This window comes from Rhinopithecus bieti, unplaced genomic scaffold (assembly GCF_001698545.2).
Source record: "Rhinopithecus bieti isolate Rb0 unplaced genomic scaffold, ASM169854v2 scaffold_12088, whole genome shotgun sequence".
In the NCBI taxonomy this organism is placed as follows: Eukaryota; Metazoa; Chordata; class Mammalia; order Primates; family Cercopithecidae; genus Rhinopithecus; species Rhinopithecus bieti.
The window spans coordinates 3222306-3246744 of record NW_016807975.1 but is presented as its reverse complement, the minus strand read 5'-3'; the positions used below and the strand labels follow the sequence as shown (position 1 = coordinate 3246744).

General features: G+C 40.1%; 1 protein-coding gene across 6 annotated transcripts in view; it reads left to right on the top strand.

The window, feature by feature from the left end:
* RNF20 (ring finger protein 20) overlaps positions 1 to 24439 on the top strand; it is a 96593-nt gene that overhangs the window by 54209 nt on the left and 17945 nt on the right. For 2 of the 6 annotated variants that reach the window (XM_017884309.1, XM_017884305.1), the window contains 4 exons: positions 15780 to 15934; positions 20572 to 20739; positions 20859 to 21006; positions 21162 to 21344. In XM_017884309.1, coding sequence (XP_017739798.1) covers positions 15806 to 15934; positions 20572 to 20739; positions 20859 to 21006; positions 21162 to 21344 — 628 coding nt within the window. In that variant the 5' untranslated portion in view covers positions 15780 to 15805. Of the gene's footprint in view, positions 1 to 14226; positions 14703 to 15779; positions 15935 to 20571; positions 20740 to 20858; positions 21007 to 21161; positions 21345 to 24439 lie in introns of those variants that run through there. The other 4 variants (XM_017884304.1, XM_017884307.1, XM_017884306.1 and 1 more) reach the window with 4 other exon arrangements.

The window sequence follows — 24439 nt, the reverse complement described above, 5'->3', positions numbered from 1 at the left end:
GTTTAATTAGGTCCCAGCTATTTGTCTTTGTTTTTATTGCATTTGCTTTTCGGTTCTTGGTCATGAAATCCTTCCCTAAGCCAATGTCTAGAAGTGTTTTTCCAATGTTATCTTCTAGAATTTTTATAGTTTCAGGTCTTAGGTTTAAGTGCTTAATCCATCTTGAGTTGATTTTGTATAGGGGAGAGATGAGGATCCAGTTTCATTCTCCTACATGTGGCTAGCCAATTATTCCAGCACCATTTGTTGAAAAGGGTGTCCTTTCCCTACTTTATGTTTTGTTTGCTTTGTTGAAGGTAAGTTGACTGTATTTGGCTTTATTTCTGCGTTCTTTATTCTGTTCCACTGGTTTCTGTGCCTATTTTTATACCAGTGCCATCCTGTTTTGGTGACTATGGCCTTATAGTATAGTTTGAAATCAGGTAGTGTGATGTCTCCAGATGTGTTCTTTTTGCTTAGTCTTGCTTTGGCTATATGAGCTCTTTTTTGGTTCCATATGAATTTTAGAATTGTTTTTTTCTAATTCTGTGAAGAATGATGGTGGTATTTTGATGGGGATTGCATTGAATTGGTAGATTGCTTTTGACAATATGGCCACTTTCACAATATTGATTCTACCTATATGAGCATAGGATGTGTTTCTATTTGTTCATGTCATCTTTGACTTCTTCCAGCAGTGTTTTATAGTTTTCCTTATAGCGGTCTTTTGACTCCTTGGTTAGGTATATTCCTAAATATTTTATTTTATTTTTATTTTTGCAGCAATTGTAAAAGTGGTTGAGTTCTTAATTTGATTCTCTGCTTGGTCACTGTTGGTGTATAGAAGAGCTACTTATTTGTGTACATTAACATTGTGTCCAGAAACTTTGCTGAATTCCTTTATCAGTTCTAGGAGCTTTCTGGAGGAGTCCTTGGGGTTTTCAAGGTAAACGATCATGTTGTCAGCAAATAGTGTCAGTTTGACTTCCTCTTTACCGATTCGGATGCCCCTCATTTCTTTCTCGTGTCTGATTTCTGTAGCTAGGACTTCCAGTATTGTGTTGAAGAGGAGTGGTGAGAGTGGACATCCTTGACATGTTCCAGTTCTCAGAGGGAATGCTTTCAACATTTCCCCATTCAGTATTATGTTGGCTGTGGGTTTGTCACAGATGGCTTTTATTACATTAAGGTATGTCCCTTGTGTGCTGATTTTGCTTAGAGTTTTGATCATAAAGGATCCTGAATTTTATCAAATACTATTTTTGCATCTATTGAGATGATCATGTGATTTTTTGTTTTTAATTCTATGTTGTGTATCACATTTATTGACTTCCGTATGTTAAACCATCCCTGCAGCCCTGGTATGAAACCCACTTGATCATGGTGGATTATCTTTTGGGTATGTTGTTGGATTTGGTTAGCTAGTATTTTGTTGTTAAGGATTTTAGTGTCTGTGTTAATCAAGGATATCAGCCTGTAGTTTTCTTTTTTGGTTATGTCCTTTCCTAGTTTTGGTATTAGGGTGATGTTGGCTTCATAGAATGAATTAGGGAAGGTTCCTTCTATCTCTATCTTGTGGAATAGTGTCAAAAGGATTGGTGCCAATTCTTCTTTGAATGCCTGGTAGAATTCTGCTGTGAATCCATCTGGTCCTGGACTTTTTTTTTTGTTGGTAATTTTTATATTACCATTTCAATCTTGCTGCTTGTTATTGGTCTGTTCAGGGTGTCTAATTCTTTCTAATTTAAGCTAGGAGGGTTGTATTTTTCCAGGAATCCATCCATCTCTTCTAGGTTTTCTGGTTTATGTGCATAAAGGTGTTCATAGTAGCCTTGAATGATCTTTTGTATTTCAGTGGTATCAGTTGTAATATCTCCTGTTTCATTTCTTAGTGAGGTTATTTGGATCTTCCCTCTTCTTTTCTTGGTTTATCTTGCCAGTGATCTATCAATTTTATTTATCTTTTCAAAGAACTAGCTTTTTGTTTCATTTGTCTTTTGCATTTTTTGTTTGTTTCTATTTCATTTAGTTCTGCTCTGATCTTGGTTATTTCCTTTCTTCTGATGGGTTTGGGTTTGGTTTGTTCTTGTTTCTTAGCCCCTTGAGGTGTGACCTCAGAGTGTCTGTTTGCACTCTTTCAGTCTTTTTGACGTAGGTGTTTAGAGCTATGAACTTTCCTCTTACCACTGCCTTTGCTGGATCTCAGTAGTTTTGACAGATTGTGCCATTATTGTCCTTCATTTCAAATAATTTTTAAATTTCCATCTTGATTTCATTTTTGATCCAATGCTCATTCAGGGGTAGTGATTTAATTTCCATGTATTTGCATGGTTTCGAAGGTTCCTTTTGGAATTGATGTCCAGTTTTATTCCACTGTGGTTTGAGAGAGTGCTTGACATAATTTCAATTTTCTTAAATTTATTGAGTCTCTGAGAGAGTGCTTGAAATAATTTCAATATTTTTAAATTTATTGAGGCTCATTTTGTGGTCTATCATATAGTCTATCTTGGAGAAAATTCTGTGCACTGTTGAATAGAATGTGCATTCTCCGGTTGTTGGATGAAATGCTCTGTATATATCTGTTAAGTCCATTTGTTCCTAGGCATAGTTTAAATCCATTGTTTCTTTGTTGACCTTCTGTCTTCATGACCTGTGTAGTGCTGTCAGTGGAGTATTGAAGTCCCCCACTATTATTATGTTGCTGTGTATTTCATTTCTTAGGTCTCTTAGTAATTTTTAAACAAATTTGGGAGCTCCAGTGTTAGGTGCATGCATGTTTAGGATTGTGATATTTTCCTGTTGGACAAGGCCTTTTACCATTATATAATGTCCCTCCTTGTTTCTTTTAACTGCTGTTGCTTTAAAGTTTGTTTTGTCTGATATAAGAATAGCTACCCCTGCTCGCTTTTGCTGTCCATTTGCATGAAATGCCTTTTTCCACCCTTTTACTTTAAGTTTATCTGAGTCCTTATGTGTAAGTTGAGTCTCCTAAGGCAGCAGATAGTGGGTTGGTGAGTTCTTATCCATTCTGCAGTTCTGTATCTTTTAAGTGGAGCATTATTTAACTTCAATGTTAGTATTGAAATGTGAGGTACCGTTGCATTTATCATGTTCTTTGTTGCCTGTGTACTTTGTTTTTGTGTGTGCTTTGTTTTTGCTTTTCAACTTGTATTTTTGTTTTATAGGTCCTGTGTAATTTATGCTTTAAAGAGGTTGTGTTTTGATGTGTTTCCAGGATTTTTTCAAGATTTAGAGCTTCTTTTAGCAGTTCTTGCAGTGGTGGCTTGGTAATGGCAAATTCTCTCTGCATTTTTTTGTCTGAAAAAGACTGTATCTTTCCTTCATATATGATGCTTAGTTTCACTCGATACAAAATTCTTGGCTGATAAGTGTTTTGTTTGAGGAGGCTGAAGATAAGGCCCCAGACCCTTCTAGCTTTGTAGGGTTTCTGCTGAGAAATCTGCTGTTAATTTGATAGGTTTTCCTTTATAGGTTACCTGGTGCTACTGCCTCACAGCTCTTAAGATTCTTTCCTTCATCTTAACTTTGGATAACTTGATGACAATGTGCCTAGGCGAAGATCTTGCGACGAATTTCCTGGGTGTTCTTGTGCTTCTTGTATTTGGATATCTGGGTCTCTAGCAAGGCCAGGAAAGTTTTCCTTGATACTCCCAAATATATTTTCCAAGCTTTTAAAATTCTCTTCTTCCTCAGGAACACTGATTATTCATTGTGAATTTTGGTCATTTAACATAATTCCAGACTTCTTGGAGGCCTTGTTCATATTTTCTTTTTCTTTTTTCTTTGTCTTTGTTGAATTGGGTTAATTTGAACACCTCGTCTTTGAGTTCTGAGTTTCTTTCTTCTACTTGGTTCAATTCTATTGATGAGACTTTCCAGAGTATTTCGCATTTCTAAAAGTGTGTCCAAAGTTTCCTGAATTTTTCATTGCTTTTTTTCTTTAAGCTACCTATTTCCTTGAATATTTCTCCATTCACTTCTTGTATCATTTTTTTGAATTTCCTTGCATTGGGCTTCGCCTTTCTCTGGTCCCTCCCTGATAAGCTTAATAACTAACCTCCTGAATTCTTTTTTAGGTAAATCAGGAATTTCTTGGTTTGGATCCATTGCTGGTGAACTAATGTGATTTTTGGGGGGTGTTGAAGAGCCTTGTTTTGTCATATTACCAGGGTTAGTTTTCTGGTTCCTTCTCATTTGGGTAGGCTCTGTCAGAGGCAAGGTCTAGGGTGGAAGGCTGTTGTTCAGATTCTTTCGTCTCATGGAGTGTTCCCTTGATGTAGTACTCTCCCCCTTTTCCTATGGATGTGGCTTCCTGTGAGCTGAACTGCAGTGATTGTTATCTCTCTTCTGGGTCTAGGCACCTAGCAAGTCTACTCGGCTCCTGGCTGGTACTGGGGGTTGTCTGTACAGAGTGTTGTGATGTGAACCGTCTATGGGTCTCTCATCTATGGATGTTAGTGCCTTTTCTGGTGGAGGTTGTGGGGGGGGGCGCGGGTGTGCAGTGGACTCGGTGAGGGTCCTTAGCACACTAGATCAGTGGAGTTATGTACCTATGAGGATTATGGATGCCTCTGCTGAGTCATGCAGGTTGTCAGGGAAGTGGGGGTAAGCCGGCAGTCACAGGCCTCACCCAGCTCCCATGCACAGGCCTCACCCAGCTCCCATGCAAACCGAAGGACTGGTCTCACTCCCACCGTGTCCCCTGTCAACAGCCCCAGTCTGTTTCCAGGTGTAGGGCTATATGGCTTGAAAACCTGCCCCAGGCTATCTACCTCCCAGCTGTGAAAGAAAAGGGCTTGGTTCCTTCCCAGCCTGTGGAGTCTGCACACCAGATTTGCCCTCCCCTGGGTTCTGGCCAGGAGGCTTCTCACCCCATTCAAATTGTTACAAAGTTCAGCTAGAGATTTCCTTCTCCCTGTGCAGTTTTACCCCTTGCTCCTCTGTCTACCCTCCCAAGGATCCCTGTGGTACCAGACAGGAATGGGCTGCTTAGGGACCCAGTGAGCTCCCAGGGCCTTACTGCTGCTTCCTCTACCCCTGTATTTCACTCGGCTAGCTTGACTCAGCTCCAGGTAAAGTCAGAAACTTCTCCCACAAACAGACTTCTCCCACAAACAGCTTCTCCAGTGGGGGTGTGTGTTGGGGAGAAGAGGGTCTGCCTTTCTCACCTCCACAGTTGGGGCACTCACAGTTTTAGGGGGCTCTCCTGGGTCCTGCAGGAGTAGCCCGCTTCCTTCAGAGGGTCTGTGGGTCCTCTTGGGATTGCCGGTTTGTTCTTATAGTTGATCTGGAGCTAAAGTTCATAATGCAAACCCCCACACGCTGCTCCGCCCGGAGCTGCAATCTAGTCCTGCCTCCCATCTGCCATGATGATTGCTGTCTCCAGTCCTTCATTCATGAGCACCTGGGTTGATTCCATGTCTTTGCTATTGTGAATTGTGCACCAGTGAACATACGAGTTCATGTCTTTTTGGGAGAACAATTTGTTTTCCTTTGGGTATATTCCCAGTAATGGGAGTGCTGGGTCAAATAGTTGTTTTTCAAGTTCTTTGAGAAATCTCCAAACTGCTTTCTGCAGTAAGCCCTCTCTTTAAATAGCTAGGTTTGTGATTGCTATTTAGTTTACATATTAAACCCCCTTCATATTTATTTACATGTAAATAGTTGATGAAATATTTCATTTAGAGAATAGAGTGAATAGGAGATGAGGAAGCAGAGATTACAAGTTGAGACAATTTTCATACGTCTAAAATTGGTAATACATTGGTTTTAAATGTTTTTTATTTCTTATGAAAATAAACGTTGGCCGGGCGCAGTGGCTCAGGCCTGTAATCCCAACATTGGGGAGGCCGAGGTGGGCAGATGGCCTGAGGTCAGGAGTTCAAAACCAGCCTGGCCAACATGGTGAAACCTCGTCTCTACTAAAATACAAAATTAGCTGGGTGTGGTGGCAGGCACCTGTAATCTCAGCTACTCAGGAAGCTAAGGCAGGGAGACTCACTTGAACCTGGGAGGCGGAGCTTGCAGTGAGCCAAGATTGCACCATTGCACTCCAGCCTGGGCAACAGAGCAAGACTCCGTCTCAAAAAAAAAAAGAAGAGAGAGAGAAAGAGAGAAAATAAATGTTACGCATATATTCCTGAAACCTACTTATCCCATTCAACAACATGTTTTTATATTTCAATGTTAAGAAATACAAATCTATATCACAGCTTTAATGACTACATAGAATTCTATATTCGAGGGCATTTCATGATTTATTTAAATTGATTCTAAAACTTTTAAGCAATAAATAATGCTATGATAAATATTTTTGTACAGTCATATTTAAACAAGTATGTGATTCTATTTTTTTCAAGCATATAATCAAACCTGGAATAGCTGACTCATTGGGTATGACATATTTTAGACTTTTGGTACAAATTGACATTTATTTATAAAAGGACAGTTTTCCTAAGAAGAAAAAAATACAATACAAGATGTTCCGTACTTCATATATTTTAGCATTTAACAGCTTGAAACAACACATCTCTTTGCTGTTCTTCTAAATGTTAAGATCACATTTCAAACACACTCATCTCATTAGGCTTGGCCATCACTCTGTTGTAACTGGCTACCCACCTAATTATTAGATTTTTAATAAAAGCAAGCACAAATAAGAAAAAGAGAAAGGGAATAGCTTCAAGGTTAACTGAATATTTGAAATGTCAATGTAGTGTCAAAATTTGCTGCATGGTTTGGACGTAGTCAATTAAAAGTATCTTCTCTCTATACTTTTGAAATCCCTATTACCCTGGCATCCAGTACTTTTATTTTTTTAAATTTATTTTTATTATTTATTTTTGAGATGGTGTCTGACTCCCTCGCCCATGCTGGAGAGCAGTGGCGCGATCTTGGCTCACTGCAACCTCTGCCTTCTGGGTTCAAGTGATACTCCTGCCTCAGCCTCCCAAGTAGCTGAGACTACAGGTGTGCACCACCATGCCTGGCTAATTTTGTATTTTTAGTACAGAAGGGGTTTCACCATGTTGGCTAGGCTGGTTTTGAACTCCTGACCTCAGGTGATCACCCGCCTTGGCCTTCCAAAGTCCTGGAATTATAGGCATGAGCTACTGCGTCCGGCCCCAGTTACTTTTAAAACCTTATTCAAGTACATGTTGCAAATGAATCCAGCTTCTAGGCTGGTGCATAAATTGTAATTTGAAGTTTTAGTTCAATAAGTGAAGCATAATGACATTCCATTTTTCCAACGTAAATGTTACCAACCAGAGCTATGCTTGGGAGGAAGAACAGGGAAGGGATGTCAGGAAACCCTGAACTTCCTTCCACTTGTTCCAAATTAACTCATGTGTCTCCTGTTTTATAAATGCCTTTGGGAGGAGATACTAGCGTCATTCTGCAATAAAGATGAAGCTTGAATTCACTATATATCAGCATGTGCATATTTAAGATCAAAGTGTTTCCTGAAGTTGTGACAGTGAGAAGAGAGAGTTGGCTGAGTGCTAGAAGTATCACAGGGTTGACAAGGATGGCAGCCCCACCTGGAAGGGCTTTACAAGCGCGGAGAGTCTGGAGGCAGTCTCTGGAGAATTCATAACTCTCTAGGTAACTGCATCAGTCATCAATGTAATCAGCCTTATTCTTTCTTCTGAGGCGGGAAAGGGGTGCTGATGAGGCAAGATTCCGAACATTTGTGGATTCCTGGTCGTATACTACTGCTGTAAGACCTCCTTTTAACCGAATTTGGCCACATGCCTTTGGGCACCAGAAATTCGTATCTTAATACATGTTGTTGCTGGAGTCAATACATGTTTAAATTGATATACTGTATCAATTATATTGATGTCAATTCTCTCTTATTAATCCTAGAATAATTTAAAAGAAAAGACTAGACATAATTATGAACCACAAAAGACAGTAGATACACAAGTAAGTAATAAATGTTTTACAAACTTAAGTCATATACAGACCCCTCTTTAAAGGAAACTGATTTTCTCATGGGCCACTTAGTGTTTACTTAAAATATTTTAATTGTAATGTTAAAATGTCTAAATATAAACTTGGTATGCATGCCTTATGCTTATACAGCTTACAAACAAAAATATACTTACAAATTAAATATAAACAAGGCTACAGAGCCAAGTAAACTTAAAGTTAACAACATTTATTTAGTGTGACACTTGACGTTGTTTTGCTAATATTAAGGCCTTCCTTGCTATGTGTACACAGCATGACATAGCTTCTTTGGGATTTAGTGATCCATCTCATTGCTCTTGACTGCCCATTGGGAAAGACGCTCAATCTCTATCCATGTGGATTTTCTTGGAACTCCTATAAGCTCCAGGAGAGAGTTAGGGTGTGCCTGGGTGTGCCTAATTAGGTACCATTGACCCAAAATCTGTACTCAGATTTGTACTAAATAAACACAAGTACCCAGGGTTAGTATAAGATTTATTGCATTTTTTAAGTTTTAAAAGTAAAAGTGAGATCATAGGCACTGCCCATGGCCTCTTTGGGCCCTTCGTCTATTTCTCCACATTTCTGGAAACTCTTTTTAAGTACCTTCTAGAATTCTGTATCAGTCATCAAAAATATTATACCAAAGTTTGAGACAGGCAATTTTCTTTCAGTTGGAAGTAGTTGTTTCTACCTTGCTTGTATGGGGAGGGGTCTCTAATATGCACCCAATAATAATAGTCCCTGGGCTTTGTCTCCTGTCCTGCTTGCCTACCAAGGCCATGAAAACCTAAATTCTCCTTTACCTAGTTTGACAAATGTTCTCAGTTGAAATCCAGTTTTACTCCTCAGCTTGTTTTCTGAAAGATGGTCATGCCCTGCTTCTGGAAATGGAAATTCCAAATCTTACCTTTGTAATTACTTGCTGTACTCCCATCCCCAATGCCTGATGCAAGCATTTCAGTGATGCTGTTCTTTCTCCTCCAAGGTCAGGTGGGTTTCTAGTTGCACAGTAACAGTAATATGGAAGAGTAGACCTACCCAGTGAAAATTCACAAAGACAACCTGGCTTCTGCTTTCCAAATTCTCATCCTCTAATGAAGGAATCATAGCCAGCACAAAAGCATAATAGAAATACAAATGATAAAAATGTCAGAAACCCAAACATAGACTGTCACATGGCTGGACATAAGGACATAAAAGACCAATTCTATGATTGTAACGTAGATACTTCTCAGCTTTTTTTTTTTTTTTTTTTTTTTTTTAAAGTTCGGAGGCACATGAGCTGCTTGTTACATAGGTAAATTTGTCATGGGGGTTTGTTGTACAGACTTTGATCATCCAGATATTAAGCCTAGTACTCATTAGTTGTTTTTCTGATCCTCTCCCTCCTCCCACCCTTCACTAGGCCCTGGTTTGTGTTGTTCCTCTCTCTGTGTCCATGTGTTCTCATCATTTAGTTCCTATTTATAAGGGAGAACATGTGGTTTTCTGTTCCTGTGTTAGTTTACTAAGGATAATGGCCTCCACTTGCATCCATGTCCCTGCAAATGACATGCTCTCATTCTTTTTTATAGCTGCATGGTATCTCTCAGCTTTTTTTTTTTGCTGTTTTGTTTTCTTGAGATGGAGTTTCACTCCTTTTGTCCAGGTTGGAGTGCAATGGTGCGATCTCAGCTCACTGCAACCTCCGCCTCCCAGGTTCAAGTGATTCTCCTGCCTCAGCCTCCCGCATAGCTGGAATTTCAGCCAACCACCACCATGCCAAGCTAATTTTGTATTTTTAGTAGAGACGGGGTTTCACCACATTGGCCAGGCTGGTCTTGAACTCCTGACCTCAGGTGATCCACCCACCTTGGCCTCCTGAAGTGCTGGGATTACAGGCATGAACCACTGTGCCTGGCCTTCTCTCAGCTTTTTAAGAGAGCATTAAACTAAATGGGGCTCCTCTGACAATCTGTGACTACCAATTAGCTCTCATGTTTCCATAGACTGCTAGGACACCTTGTCCTCACTCTTTAAAAAAGAGAGACCTGGCTCTAGCTCCCCTGAGTAAGCCACCTCCCTGGTCTCCAGAAATTGCAAAGTAAGAGGGCTGAGCATGATGTAGCATAGTGGGCCAGGTGATCTGGGGAGAAGGAGGCAGGGGTATGGAAATGAAGGAGAAAGATGTGTGGGGGGGGGGGGGGGGGGGCGGTGAATGGTAGGAGAAGGGAAAGCTGAGGACAAGAGGAGGGGCTCGTTTTGTAGAACACTCTCAGGTGGACCTGGACATCACTACCTAGAGCAGTGTTCCTTAAACGTGCCCAGATAGGAAGTATAATTACAAAAGTAAGAACTTGCATTTTCAGAGAGCTTTCCCCTGGAAATTCTCTTTCAGCAAGTCTAGAGCAAGGGCTATGGTATCTAAATGTTTCTGTTAAACAAGTGATATCATGCTAAATAAAATACAACTTGTTTAAAATAAGGGAGTTCCTAAATCATGTCTGGCACACAATCTAATCCAGAGTTCATGGAATATTGGAATGCATGGAGATATAACAATCTTAGAACAAAACATTTCCAAGGAGTGTAGAAAAAAAATAAACAAAAATCCAAAATATCTGAATTTTGTTCATTTTGAGAGCATTAAGCCTACCCTCAGTAGTTGTCCAGGTTTCTAAGAGTTAAGGTGAAGACAGGGCATGACTGATGCGTAAGTACTCTGCAACCAAAGCTTTAGGAGGGGAACTGGGGAAGGAGGCGTGTTGCCTTATGCCACCTGGTGGCAGAATTGGGTAGTTAATGAAGACCGGCTGGAAGTCAAATGACTTAGGTCCTTCAACAACTACTCATTACGTCATTTGAAAAAAAATCACTTAAAATCTGGGTCTGTTTCCTCATTTTAGAAAAGATTACTATTTGCTTAAATTATGTTTTCGATACAAGCAATGAAACTTTAAAAGTGAAATAAAATGTTAAGTATTCTTTTTATCATTGCTAATGCTTTTTTCCTATTTATAAGTTAGGGAAAACTTATTTTCCAGGGATATTCCTTTTCTCTTGATTAAGATGGTGAACAGAAGGTGGCTGGTCAGAAATGAATGGGGAATGTGTTCAATGAGCGAGATCTCTGCTATCCTCCTCTTCATCTATTCTATTTTCCCAATTCTCTAGAATGAGACAGGCTACTGTGAAGATGTCAGATGACTGACTGAGGCTTTCAGAAAAGACAGATCTCACCAGTAGCTACAGAATATGGTTACCTACTATGATGGTTAATTTTATGTGGCAATTTTGCTGGGCCACTGTGCCCAAATAGTTGGTGAAACATTATTCTGGATGATTCTGTGAAGGTGGATTTTTTTGGATGAGATTAATATTTAAATTGGTAGACTAAAGCAGATTACTCTCCAAAATGTAGGTAGACCTCATACAATCAGTTGAGGGCCTTAACAGAACAAAGAGTAACCTCCCCTGAGCAAGAAGGAATTCTGCCAGCAGACTGCCTTTAGACTCAAACTGCAAATCTTTCCTGGGGCTCCAGTTTGCAACCCTGCTTTGTAGATTTTGGTTTATCCAGCCACCACAATCTTGTGAGCCAATTCCTTATAGTGTCTCTCTCTCTCTTTCTCAAATCTCTCTCTCTCTACACACACACACACACACACACACACACACACAGACACACACACACAGAGTTGATTTTATTTTCTAGAGAGCTGTGACACTTGTGAAGGTGTTAGATAATTGGAACTTTTGAGAAAGACATATATCCCAGTTGCTAGAGAATATGGTTACCTACATGGTGAGAATTGAAAGGTACTAGAAAAGTCTGCTCTCTTTATAGAATCTTCTCTAACACTCTTTAGTGTGAGTTGAAGTTAGGGGTGACCTAACTCAGTTGATGTGGCTCCATTTCCCTGAGATTCTCTTTGTTCTGCTCACCCCTGTGTGGTCGCTCCATTCTCAAGAATGGTAGCAGGGAGCCTCCAACAGTTTCAGCCTCACACAAAAAATCTGGAAGATAAGAAACTGCTTCAGTTCTAGTATTCGAAGAAGTTCACCCTGATTAAACTGTCAATTGCTGACTAGGACTTTGGCTTGGGAAATGGAACTTAGTATTTAAGATAATCCTGGGAGATTGGGGTGAAATCAGTTTTCCCTAAGACTTATGGAATCAAAGTGCTTCATGGATACATGAAAAAAATCCTGGTTCTGCTAAGGTGAGGGAAGGTGAATGGATGTTGGGTAGATCACCAATAATGTCCACCAGACACTTACCTAGGACCAGCAATTGATTTATCACAATATAACACACAAGTGATGATACTCAAACTATACTAGTGCTAAGGAACCAGTAAAGAATAGTGGGGATTATGGTAAATAAGAATAACACCATCTATTAATAAAAGAGAAGCCACGCTGAGCGCGATGGCTCATTGCCAGTAGCAGTGGCTCACGCCTGTAATCCCAGCACTTTGGGAGGCTGAGGTGGGTGGATTGCCCGAGGTCAGGAGTTTGAGACCAGCCTGGCCAACATGGTGAAACCCCATCTCTAGTAAAAATACAAAAATTAGCCAGGTGTGGTGGCGTGTGCCTGTAGTCCCAGCCACTTGGGAGGCTGAGGCATGCGAATTGCTGGAACCTGTGAGGTGGAGTTTGCAGTGAGCCGAGATCGTGCCACTGCACTCCAGCCTGGGCAACAGAGTAAGACTCTGTCTCGAGAAAAAAAAAAAAAAGCCACTACTCTGCTCTAAGCAATGTGATCATGCAAAAATATAACCCTTCTGTTGCAAGATCGTCAACATTTTCCAGAGAAACTGATAATTTGTATTTTTATGTAAAATAGCCATATTTTAAATGTTGGCAACTAAGTTCATTTTTGTTCTTGTTTTTAACCACACAGGACAGCCAATACTGTCTAAAATAAACAAAGCATAACTTGCCTAAATGCAGTCTGTAAACCTCTAGTTTACAAGCTCTGGGCTAGAAAAAACCATTCCTTGCCATTCAGTAGTTCTATGAATGAAAGGCTTGCTAAGAGTAGAGGAACCAAGGAAGATGAGAGAATGAGTGTCATTGTCTCATACAATGCTTTTCGGCAGCTGGGTCCCCACTCACATGCTCTCAGGCTCCCGCTTCACGGAATGAAATGTGAAGTCCACTTGGGGCCAGTTAATTCTTTCCAACATAGTCAAGGTGTTCTACTGCCAGGCACCAGGAATACTTGTTTTCCTGGTGTTGACCATCTTTCTTCATTTACAGGTAAGCCCCAGCAGGTACAGGGACAAAAGTCTTCACACTACCAGAAATCCAGTGTAGATTAGGTTCTTTTTCCCCAAGATGCCTAAATTCTATTTTTTAAAAAAGATATAGCGATCATTCTTCCATTTCTGGACCCTTAGCTGACGCCATTAGGTAGTTTATCACAGTTCTGCGAGGCATACAGCTTTTCATTAATAGGTTAGATTAATTACCGTCCTATCATTAAAGCGCATTTAGTTTAACTGAATGAAAAACAGCAGTTTGTCAAAAACTTAAAAAAAAAAATCAATGCTTAATTAGCTTAAAATAGACTAGTACTGAGATCAGAGACTAATTGGCGTTTATCTTTTCCCTGGACAATTTCTTGTTCCCAAAAATGCACAAGAGCAGTAGTTGTCCATCCTGTTTATGCATTAGAATCTAGCGGGTGGAAGTGTGGGGTTTGGGAGGAGGAGATGAAGGGAATACTTTTTTAAAAAAGCTTTTGTCCAGGCTACCCTAGAGGGACCAAAACTCCCTAAAGCGATTCTCATGTGTAGACAGGGCAGAATACCGTTCCCTGTGCGGGGGAAAAATCCCAAAGATCTGAAATTCCTCAAATCCCTCAGATTCTCTCCAGAACTCTTCATTTCAGCACGAAGGGGCACCAACGAACAATTTTCTGAGGTGTCTGAGGCTAGTAATTTCCCCGGAGATTGACGGGACCATCAGCCAATCGGCCGTCTAAACGAGTGATGGTAACCCCAATGACAAGCAACAGAATGAGCAACTTTATCCCAGCAGAAAAAGATCGCAGTAGCAAAGGTCAACAAGTCACAAAAGTCAAGGGCTCGCCGTCGGGTATCAGCGAGACCCAGGTATACTCTTGGAGGTAGTAGCCAAGAGAGGGTCCTGCGCTCGCCCAGCGTTGTTAGAGAGGCGGGGCTTGCTCAAACTTCTCGAGCCCTCGCTGTATGTCACTTCCGCCCGGCGGCGTCTCATAGTCCTGTAGGCTGGGTTGAAGCGACTTCCTTTTTTCTTTCCCTTTTTCCTCTCCGTGGCTCCGCCTCCCGGAAGTTCTGCCCTGTCTCCGCCGCGGGTCAAGGGTGAGCGCAGGAATCGCTGCACGGGCCTTGGTGAGTAACTGCTGTGAGTTTTGTTCCTGCGCAGCGCCAGTTCAAAGAACTTAGGTTAGATCCCGCTTGGGGCCCAACATGCTGTGCCAGGCTTCAGGAGTCTCCACCCTCTCCGGTTCTGGGGCCGTCAGTCTCCTGGCCTGCAATTATCCACGCGGAGGCTGAGGTCTTTGGCTTTTCGCGAGTTGGATTGCAGCCTTGTTCTGCTTCTGTCTCTTCTTTCTCCAGGCGAGGTCCTACTCAGGTTGTTACCAGCGATAGTCCTCTTCTGGAGCTTGAATTGAAAGCAGAGTAGTCTTGTTAGTCTAGGTGATGGCTGGGTTGCTTCTTGAAGTAGCCAAAGTGCTTTAGCATCCATTCCGCCTCCTTTGAGCACCCTGGGAGGTAGGCAGAGCAAAGGAAAAATATATTCGTTAATATTGTGCAGTTGAGGAAGCTGAAATTCTTGGCGAATTCACTGTTTCAAAGCAACACGGCCTCTAAGAGGTAGAGCTGGGATTCGCACCCAGGTCTGACTTCCGTAGAGTTGCTCAAAACAGTGGAGAGAGCGTTTGGAAATAGGGGAGACACTGCAAAGGTTAAAAGAAGAGCTGGGGTTTCTGAGTGCTTACTTTGTGTTCGGCATTGTGCCAAGTTCTTTCTATAATTATATCATCCTTTTTTTTAAAAAAAAAAAATAATAAGCATAGGAAGTATATACCGTGGTTATTTATTCCTGGGTTAGGAAACTGAGGCTCAGAGATGATAACTGACTTGTCTAATATTAATGACTTTAGTAGGCGTTTCACAGATCTCTTTTAGCTCAGTAATTCTTCCAACACTGTAGTGTTAACTTCTGGCATAATCAAACTGCCCTTTTCTGATTTTGGCATTACAGGAAGGGAGATTCCAAAACTTTATTTTTGGTCTCTTCACCCTTTGCCCATTGTCTCATTTCTTATCACTATCCTATTTAGAAATTTATTGTCATGTAAATTTATCCTTGACTTTTTTTTTTGAGATGGAGTCTCGCTCTGTCGTCCAGGCTGGAGTGCAGTGGCGCAATCTCGGCTCATTGCAAGCTCTGCCTCCCGGGTTCATGCTATTCTCCTGCCTCAACCTCCCGAGTAGCTGGGACTACAGGCGCCCGCCACCACGCCCAGCTAATCTTTTGTATTTTTAGTAGAGACGGGGTTTCACCGTGTTAGCCAGGATGATCTCGATCTCCTGACCTCGTGATCCGCCCACCTCGGCCTTCCGAAGTGCTGGGGTTACAGGCATGAGCCACCGCGCCCGACCCACCTTGATTTTTACTCTACAATTTAATTTTTTTTTCCTCCAAGAGGAATATGGAGATAGTTGTGGAATTAATGGATCCAGGTTAAAGGGTTGGCCAGAAAATTTCTAGTTTTACTCTATTGTTGCTTTCCTTATGTATATTATGTCAGTTTGTGCCCCCCCCCCCTTTTTTTTTTCTGTCAGGATAACCGCTGTCATCTGCTGCCAAAATGTCAGGAATTGGAAATAAAAGAGCAGCTGGAGAACCTGGCACCTCCATGCCTCCTGAGAAGAAGGCAGCTGTTGAAGATTCAGGGACCACAGTGGAAACAATTAAGCTAGGAGGTGTCTCTTCAACGGTATGAGGAAACAGTGCTATGAAAGTGTGTTTTTCTTCTGTCAGTTGCAACTTGAAACTAAAAATTCATGGAAGCTTTCTGGAGTGTGGGGAAGCTGTTTGAAAAGAAGAGGGAGATAAAACAGGCTGAAAGTAGGTAAAATGATGTGGTAGTCAGTTCTGGAGGAGAGGTAGATTGACAGTTGTTGTTTGTTTTCAAGGTGTACTTACATTCTTTTGAGAATCTGGGAATGTGGTGCCTGATACAACGTTAAGTATAGGTATTTAGCAGTAGGAAGATGCACATTTATTTTTCATTCACTGAGAAAGTCAGTACCAGATTCTAAGAGACAGTTTAGCAATCATTGAGAATGTGGTGAAGAGTGAGAGTCTGAGACCAGACTGCCTGGAGTTGACTCTGAGCTGTACCACTTCCTAGCTGGCTGACCTTGTGTTATCCTTCCTTTGCCTGTTTTCTTGTCTGTAAAATATAATTAGAGTATCTGCTATGTTAGATTTTTATGCAGATAAAATGAGAGTCCCTGTTAAGGGCTAACACTTTGCATTTAATATAGTAAATAGTCAATAAATGTGAGCCATTCATAGCTAGTGTTGGGCTACATAATATAATAGTGCATAACGTAGATATTATCCTTGCTCTTATGGAGCTGATAAAATGAGTATTATATACCAAAAATCTCATAGTAATGTTATGTATCTGTTAGACATCAGAAGTTTACAGGTTTTGATCTACATCAAGATTTTGCTTTTTTGAAAATCAGACATGGGGATGTGATGTTAAAATGCCTTACGTTTGTATGGCTTGCAAAACCACATCTATTACTTATTTGATTTTGAGACTGAGGTTTATTTTAGAGAGGTTGATTTTTTTTTTTTTTTTGAGTCAGAATAATAGGAACATACATAGTGAGTTGTGATAGAGTGTCATCCCTGAAGCTTCCTGGGGTTCTGGTACTTAATATTGCTGGCAGGAAGTGATTTTTGTCTTAGCACTGCCTTACATCATGCATTCCAAAGGCATTTATTCACTCAATATATAAATATTTGTTGAGTATTTGTTATTTGCCAGACACTGTGCTTTACATTGAAAACATCCCCTAGACTTTAGTTTGTAGGGTAGCACTGACAAGGGAATAGACTGTTTAGAGTGGGATATGTGCTGTTCATAGGGATAAGCACATACTTATGGGAAGCACATAGCACACACCCCAGTGTGGACTTTATCCAGAGGCAATGAGGAGGCATTGGATAGTCTTAAGTAGGGGAATAACATGCTCTGACTTGTGTTTGGAGACTATAGAAGAGCAAGGGTTATAAACAAGAGGCCAGTTAGCAGAGTTTTTTCTTCACTCCTTCTGACTCTCTTTCCCTATAACTCCATTTCTCCAGAGGTAGGGATCTGAGGCATGTATCCACTGATCCCTGCTCCAATTGCTTGAAGGTTGCCATTGAAAGCAGTACCTCCTGTGCATTTTGAGATTGCTATTATGAGCCAGCTGTGATTGTGGGACAGAAAAACTGAGTCTCCAAAGTGTACTTGAAGTGGGAACACTGGCAGCGTAAATGAAGCTGTCCACCACAGCTGTGCTGAATCTGGCAGGCTGATAGGACTTAGCACATAATTTTTGCTATAGGAGGCCTTTGTAGTAATCTTAATGAGAAATCATGGTAGCTTGGACCACTGTGGAGGTAGCATGGATAAGATCTGCTGATGGATTGGATAACTCACATGAAAGATAGGAGGGAGGATCACCCCAGGATTTTGAAGGTAATGGAGTTTTTACTTACTGAGCTAGAGAAATGTATGAGAGGAGCAGATTTTTGGGAGTCATGGAGGATGAATTGTGTTTTGTTTGATTTGGGACATATAAGTTTGAGATATTTATTTGACCTCTGAATGGATAAGTAGTTAATAAGCTGGATGCTGGAGAGAGGTCTGGGCTAAAGCTGTACATTTGGGAATCATCATTTTGTAAGTTGTGTTTAAATCTATGAGACTACAGATTTCTTTAAGGAATAAGCATAAATAAAGAGGTCTGTTGGGGCACTACAATATTTTCATGTCAAGGAGATGAGAAAGGACTAATCAAAGATACAAACAAAGAGGAACCATTGAGGTTAGAGGATAGTAAGAGAGATTGGATTCCCAGAAGCCCAACGAAGAAATTATTTCAAGAAGGAGCTGATTAGGTGCTGCTGATGTGTTCTCATTCAGGTTTCAGTTGGAACAAAGGGAATAAAGGGAGGACTGAGATATTATATTTAATAATAAAGAGTTCATTGGAGATACCAAAACACCTGTGTTGGTGGAATAGTGGGGATAGCAGCCTGTTTTCAGTGAGCTTAAGAGAATATGAGAGGAGAGGAATTAGGGAAAAGAGAGTAGAGACAATGCTTTAAAGGAGTATCACTGTAAAGTAGATGACTGTATAATGACTGATCATGGAATTTAAGTTCAGTAAAGAAGGAAGTGAGAGAAGTGAAAGGTATAGGACCAATGGATGGTAGATCCTGGAGAGTTTGAGGAATTTTTGGAGTAAGGAAACGAGAGAGTGAGCTGGAAAAATAGTGGTAGTTGTGAAGAATGAGGTGTTTGAAATTGAGCTTATAGAGGACGTGTAGATACAAGTAAGACGAAATGTAGGAGTTGGTGGCTGAAGGAGGTAGAGGACAAGATCACTGGTGAAGAGGAGGTCAATGACTTACTTGATGATTCAAATACAGGAAAGATGATCTGTATGGGTATTGAAATCATTAAGAATGATGACAGGAAAAGTATTGGAGAGTGATAATAAGCTAGGTGCTAAATCTTTGAGAAATGTGAGGAAACGACGTGGGCATTTATAGATGAATTCAACAGAGCATGGCAGCAGGTGGTATAGGCTAATGGCATGAGCTGCAGAGGTAGGAGGTTTTAGGGAGGAAGGTGGGGTAATGGCCTGGAAGTGGCAATGGAAAATAAGGAGGATATTCATCCCTCTCTGGCTTCAAGGGGTGTGGAAGAGAAACAGCTACCACTGGAGAAGCCTGCAGGGAAACAGTTTCTCATCCAGGTTTCGGTTAGAGCAAGAAGGGAAAGGCAATGTTCAGAGAAGAGTTTAAGGATATAGTTTATTAATAGTGTTAATAAACTGGTACAGTGGGAAAACTGTTGACTACTTTGGCATATTAGGAATGTTTTAACTAAAATGGAAAAGAGAAAATGAAACAAAATGGGTGGTTTAATAAACAATTGTTACTTTAAAATATTGATTTCATTAATTCCTCAGAAAAGTAAGAATATTTTCCACATGCTGGTTCTTTGCTTGTTATACCCCTGTCCCACCTCCCACCAACCCCTCCCTGGCTTGTCCTAGGGAAGGAGCTGGAGAGAGAAAAATATTGAGAGGGATGTGAAATTACTAATGGAGTGAGGGTTTTGTAGAGACAGAAGAGAACAGGATCCTGAGCACAAGCTGAGGTTTTAAGAATGTGTACATAATTGTGTGAATGGGTCAAAGAGATGGGGAATTGAGGTGTTTCCCATCTGATGGCTTCTATTTTCTCATTAAAATGGAACGTAAAGCCATCTATTTTGTATGATGTAAAAGGGGGCAGGGTTTGGTAGACGTTGATGTTGCCTTGATGGAGAATGGGAGATAGCTCACTTGATAAAGATTTCTGGACAAATTATAAGATCTGTTTAGGTTCAGAATTCATTTTGTAAAGGCATCAGTTTCTGTGGTTTGATGAACTTCTCTGGAAGTCTCAGCATACTGGGTACAGGAATGGAATAGCCAGATATCTGGGTTAATTCAGATTGGGGTTTGTTCACAGAGGTAGAATAAAAGGATTAAGGGCAGAGAACCAAGGAGGCTGTTAGGCAGGTGTTTGAAGGAATGTACGATACAGCATATGATTAAGATATGGAAGGTAGTGGAACTAGAAGGAGACCAAAAAGGAGAAAGAAAAGAATTCAACATTCTGGAGATCTAAATGAGGTAAAGGGATTGGTATATTGGGTTAAGGGCGTGCAAAGATGTGGTGTTACTCAGGGAATGGGAAGTTGGAATTTCAGATTTCAGATGTGGTACAGTTCTAGATAAGGACAAAAGTCTGAGATGTGTGTTTTGAAATGCATGGCTGAAGCACAGTGGAGGAGATAATCATTGGAGTGGAGGAACTGGAAAAACTGACAGCCTAGATGCTAGAGGATTAGATGGTTTGTCCACATGTATGGTGAAGTCACCAGATATATTAGCAGGAACTGCGATAGACAAGGACCCAGGTGCTGAAGTCTTTAATGAAGGAAGGATGGTGCTTAGGAGATAGATGACAGTGTTGATTGGAGTAAAGGGTAATCTAGCTGGGTGGTGGCCTTAAAGTAGCATTACTTTGTAGATGTTCATGTGACTAGAACAGCGAGATGGGTGTGGTTGAGGTTCTGGTGCATTTGTGTGTGTTATTCTTTCCTCACACCATCGTATACCTGTTGTTTATCTCTTCGACTTCTACTTATTTAATTACTTGTAAGATTTTTAAAAAGTCAGTAGCTTTATTCATAGGAAATAACTAATGAATTATTATGACCTTGTTGAGTTTAGTGGCTCATTTTTCTAATTTCTTTGTGGAGACTAATACGATTGGTTTACTGGGCAGGAGGAGCTAGACATTCGAACACTGCAAACCAAAAATCGCAAGCTGGCAGAAATGTTGGATCAGCGGCAGGCCATTGAAGATGAACTTCGTGAGCACATTGAAAAACTGGAACGACGACAGGCTACTGATGATGCCTCACTATTGATTGTCAACCGATACTGGAGTCAGGTAGCTAACTTGTTTATTTGCTCAGATTTTTATTTGACCAATTTAGTTCTGCTTACTGTTCTCTTCATTTCCAAAGTTGTGTCCTTTGTTTCTTCATAATTGTACCTACCCTTCTCCAGTTTGATGAAAACATCCGTATCATCCTTAAACGTTACGATCTGGAGCAGGGCTTGGGAGACCTACTCACAGAACGAAAAGCCCTTGTTGTGCCTGAACCAGAACCAGACTCTGATAGCAATCAGGAACGTAAAGATGACCGAGAGAGAGGCAAGTATTTGTGATGGATTCTATCACTGCATGCTATCTGGGTTTTTGAAGTAGAGCTCAGCTTTGAGGCTTTCCATTTGAGGGAAAAAAAATGGATTTTCTTATTTCCAATTTATAATTTTGGGGGGCTTCTTTTTTTCCCCCTGTGTCCTCAGGGGAAGGGCAAGAGCCAGCTTTCTCTTTCCTTGCTACTTTGGCCAGCAGTTCCAGTGAAGAGATGGAGTCTCAGCTGCAGGAACGTGTGGAGTCTTCTCGCCGAGCCGTGTCCCAGATTGTGACTGTCTATGATAAATTGCAAGAAAAAGTGGAACTCTTATCCCGGAAGCTAAACAGTGGAGGTGAGGCAAGACCGTGGAGGCCGGGAGTAGTGGAGGAGGAATAAGAACTCATTTTTGCATGCTAATTTGTAGTTTGCAAGCTTACATATTTATTTTTATTTATTTATTGTTTACTTTTTAAGAGATAAGGTTTCACTCTGTCACCCAGGCTGGAGCACTATGGCACCATCATACCCCATTGCATCCTCAAACTCAAGCAATCTTTCTGCCTCAGCTTCCAAGTAGCTAGGACTATAGGCATGTTCTACCACACCTGGCTGATATTTTAACCTTTTTGTAGAGAGGAAGTCTTGGTATGCTGCCAGATGGTCTCAAACTTGGCCTCAAGAGATCCTCCCTTCTGGCCTCCCAAAGTGTTGGGATTACAGACATGAGCCACTGTGCCTGGACTACATATTTTAATTAAATTTCTTAAAATTCTAACCTTCAATGTTACTGGTAATGTCTTCATTATGGCATATTAATCTTTTATCAGTGCTTCTCATTTTGAGCCAGTTACAGTCCTTTAATAAGCTGAGGAAAGAGTTTATCAGTTCTATACTGATTTACTCTATTAATCACAGTTTTGTAAATAGCAGAATTAACTTAATTATTTAATAAACAGTTCTGATGTCTGCATATTTTTATAGTGTATGTAGGCTGTTGATTTATAGTGATAATTTATTTTAAATAATTATTTAGTGATTTCTTATTAGATACTGAATTTTGACTTGAAAAGTTAATTTCTACTTAACTTTTTTAGTTTTCATTATCTCTTAATGTTTTAAAAGAGTTCGTGCAGGTTTTAGAGTTCACAGATGATCTGTATGGTTAAAAAGATGATTAGAAAATATTCTATGGATGAAAGAGTGTCTATTTGAAATAAAATAATTATTTGGAATAATTGTGTTACTCAGAGTTAATGCAAAAATTTGTATTTGTACAGTAAAGTATTTGGGTAGCTAGATTACATCTTTAGTCATTTGTGGCATAAATATGTTGCTCAAATGCAAAAAAAAGCCTTGATTTCATGTTTTCAATAATAATCATGGTCTAGTTGTAATATCTTAATTTCCCTGCTTATCATTAAGATGTTTAACCTTTCATTTCTGAAGGAAATAAGTTGGATGTAATGGAGGTTGAACCATTGGATGAGCGTATAAGAATTGTATTATTCTGTAATTTTGCTTTTAAGGGTAATTGGGCTAAGTTGTCAACAGAATTAAGCAGCTTGTAGAAGGTCTGTGAAAAATTGGTCAAGGGTTTCTTTTGCTTTTCCATTAGACTATGTATTTCTGTATTATAAGGAAAACAGATACTTGTATAAAAATATACAAGTCAGAAATACAAATAAGTAGACTAGAAAAGTTTCCCCATTCTCATTTCTCAGAGATAACCATTCTAGACAGTGTGTTTTATATCCTCTCAGACTTTTGTACTATTGTATTCATATATTACATCTGCTTGTATGTCCCCAGCTAAACTGTGTCTTGGTTCAGTGGTTTGGCTCACCCTTCTTTGTTTCTCTAGTTTCTGGCACTGCATCTGGCATCTAGTAGATTTTTGGTCAATGGGGAATGAATGGATGTGAACCTCCCTCTCACCTAATATAAAATAATGGTGCTTTGTGTATGCACATATGCTTCTTTCTCCTTTGGCTCTAATTGAATAGTTAGAAGGTATTGTTAAATTTTAGTAATGTGGATAATTAATATGCCATGTGCATAGACTGTGTTAAACTTGATTTCATAAATGATTATCAAGTTAAATAATTGTTTTATTTAAAAAGGGAATAAAATGAGTAGTATATCAAATGACTTTAAAATTACTATTTGATGGCACGCATTTTAAGGTCAGGTTTAAGTTAAATGTAGAAACATTACAAAGAGCCATGCCATTATTTTTAAAACAAAAGGCAATTGCCATTGGTAAGCTGAGCTTTCTAATAGATAAAGACGTATAAAGTATGAATTATAGCATCAATTGTAGCTTGTTTGAAAGTTCATCCCCTCTCACATGTTTGTTTCTTTGATTCAAAATAATTGCATTTATGGGCTTGTTTATAAATTGACTAAACACTTATTGAGCTTTTAGTGTATTCTAGGCCCTGTCCTCAGTGCTTAGGATATTGAGAGGACTAAAATTCAGTCTCTACTTCTTAACTCAGGTTATGAATCAGAATCATCTTGTGAGTTTTCTGAGCATTTTCTTATTTTTGGCTCTGCCCATGGAGGTTCTTATTGAATAGGTGTGAGGTAGGTCCTAGGGAAATGTTTCTTTTCAGAGTTCCACAAGTGATTCTGATGGGCAATCCTCGATTGAAAGCCATGAAAACCACCCTATGACCAACCTGTTCTGTATTGATACTAAGAGTAATGCCAAGAGGTGATATGAGAGAACTGTTTTTCTTCCTGATAACTCCGTCTGATGGGTGGTATATATCCTGAGAGTATCTGGTTTCATTTAATAACATTTGGATTTCAGCTGTAGTGTTTGCAACTCTAATTTTAAACATACTAACTTGGTGTAATAAGTTCTATGGATTTACCTACCTGCTTTGTAAATAGTAGTGTACATTTTGGTTTTTGAGCTTCAGAAGTGCTCCTAACATAGTATTTCAGAGTATATGATATGAGAATATGTGATAAGAGCATACGATTCTTGCTTTGTTATTCAGGCTGGTCTCAAACTCCTGGTCTCAAGTGATAGGCCTGCCTTGGCTTCCCAAGGTGCGTGAACTGCTATACCTGGCCAAGGATACACAGTTTTAAAATTTGACACTATAGGCTAGGCATGGTGGCTCACACTTGTAATCCCAGCACTTTGGGAGGCTGAGGCGGGTGGATCACATGAGGTCAGAAGTTAGAGAACAGCTTGTCCAACATGGTGAAACCCCATCTCTACTAAAAATATAAAAATCAGCTGGGTGTGGTGGCACACGCTTGTAATCCTAGCCACTCTGGAGGCTGAGGCAGGAGAATCGGCTTGAACCCAGGAGGCAGAGGTTGCAGTGAGCCAAGATTGAGCCACTGTACTCCAGCCTGGGAGATAGAGTGAGACTCTGTCTCAAAAAATAAAAATAAGAAAAAAGACACTGTAGATGCTAAATTAAAGTA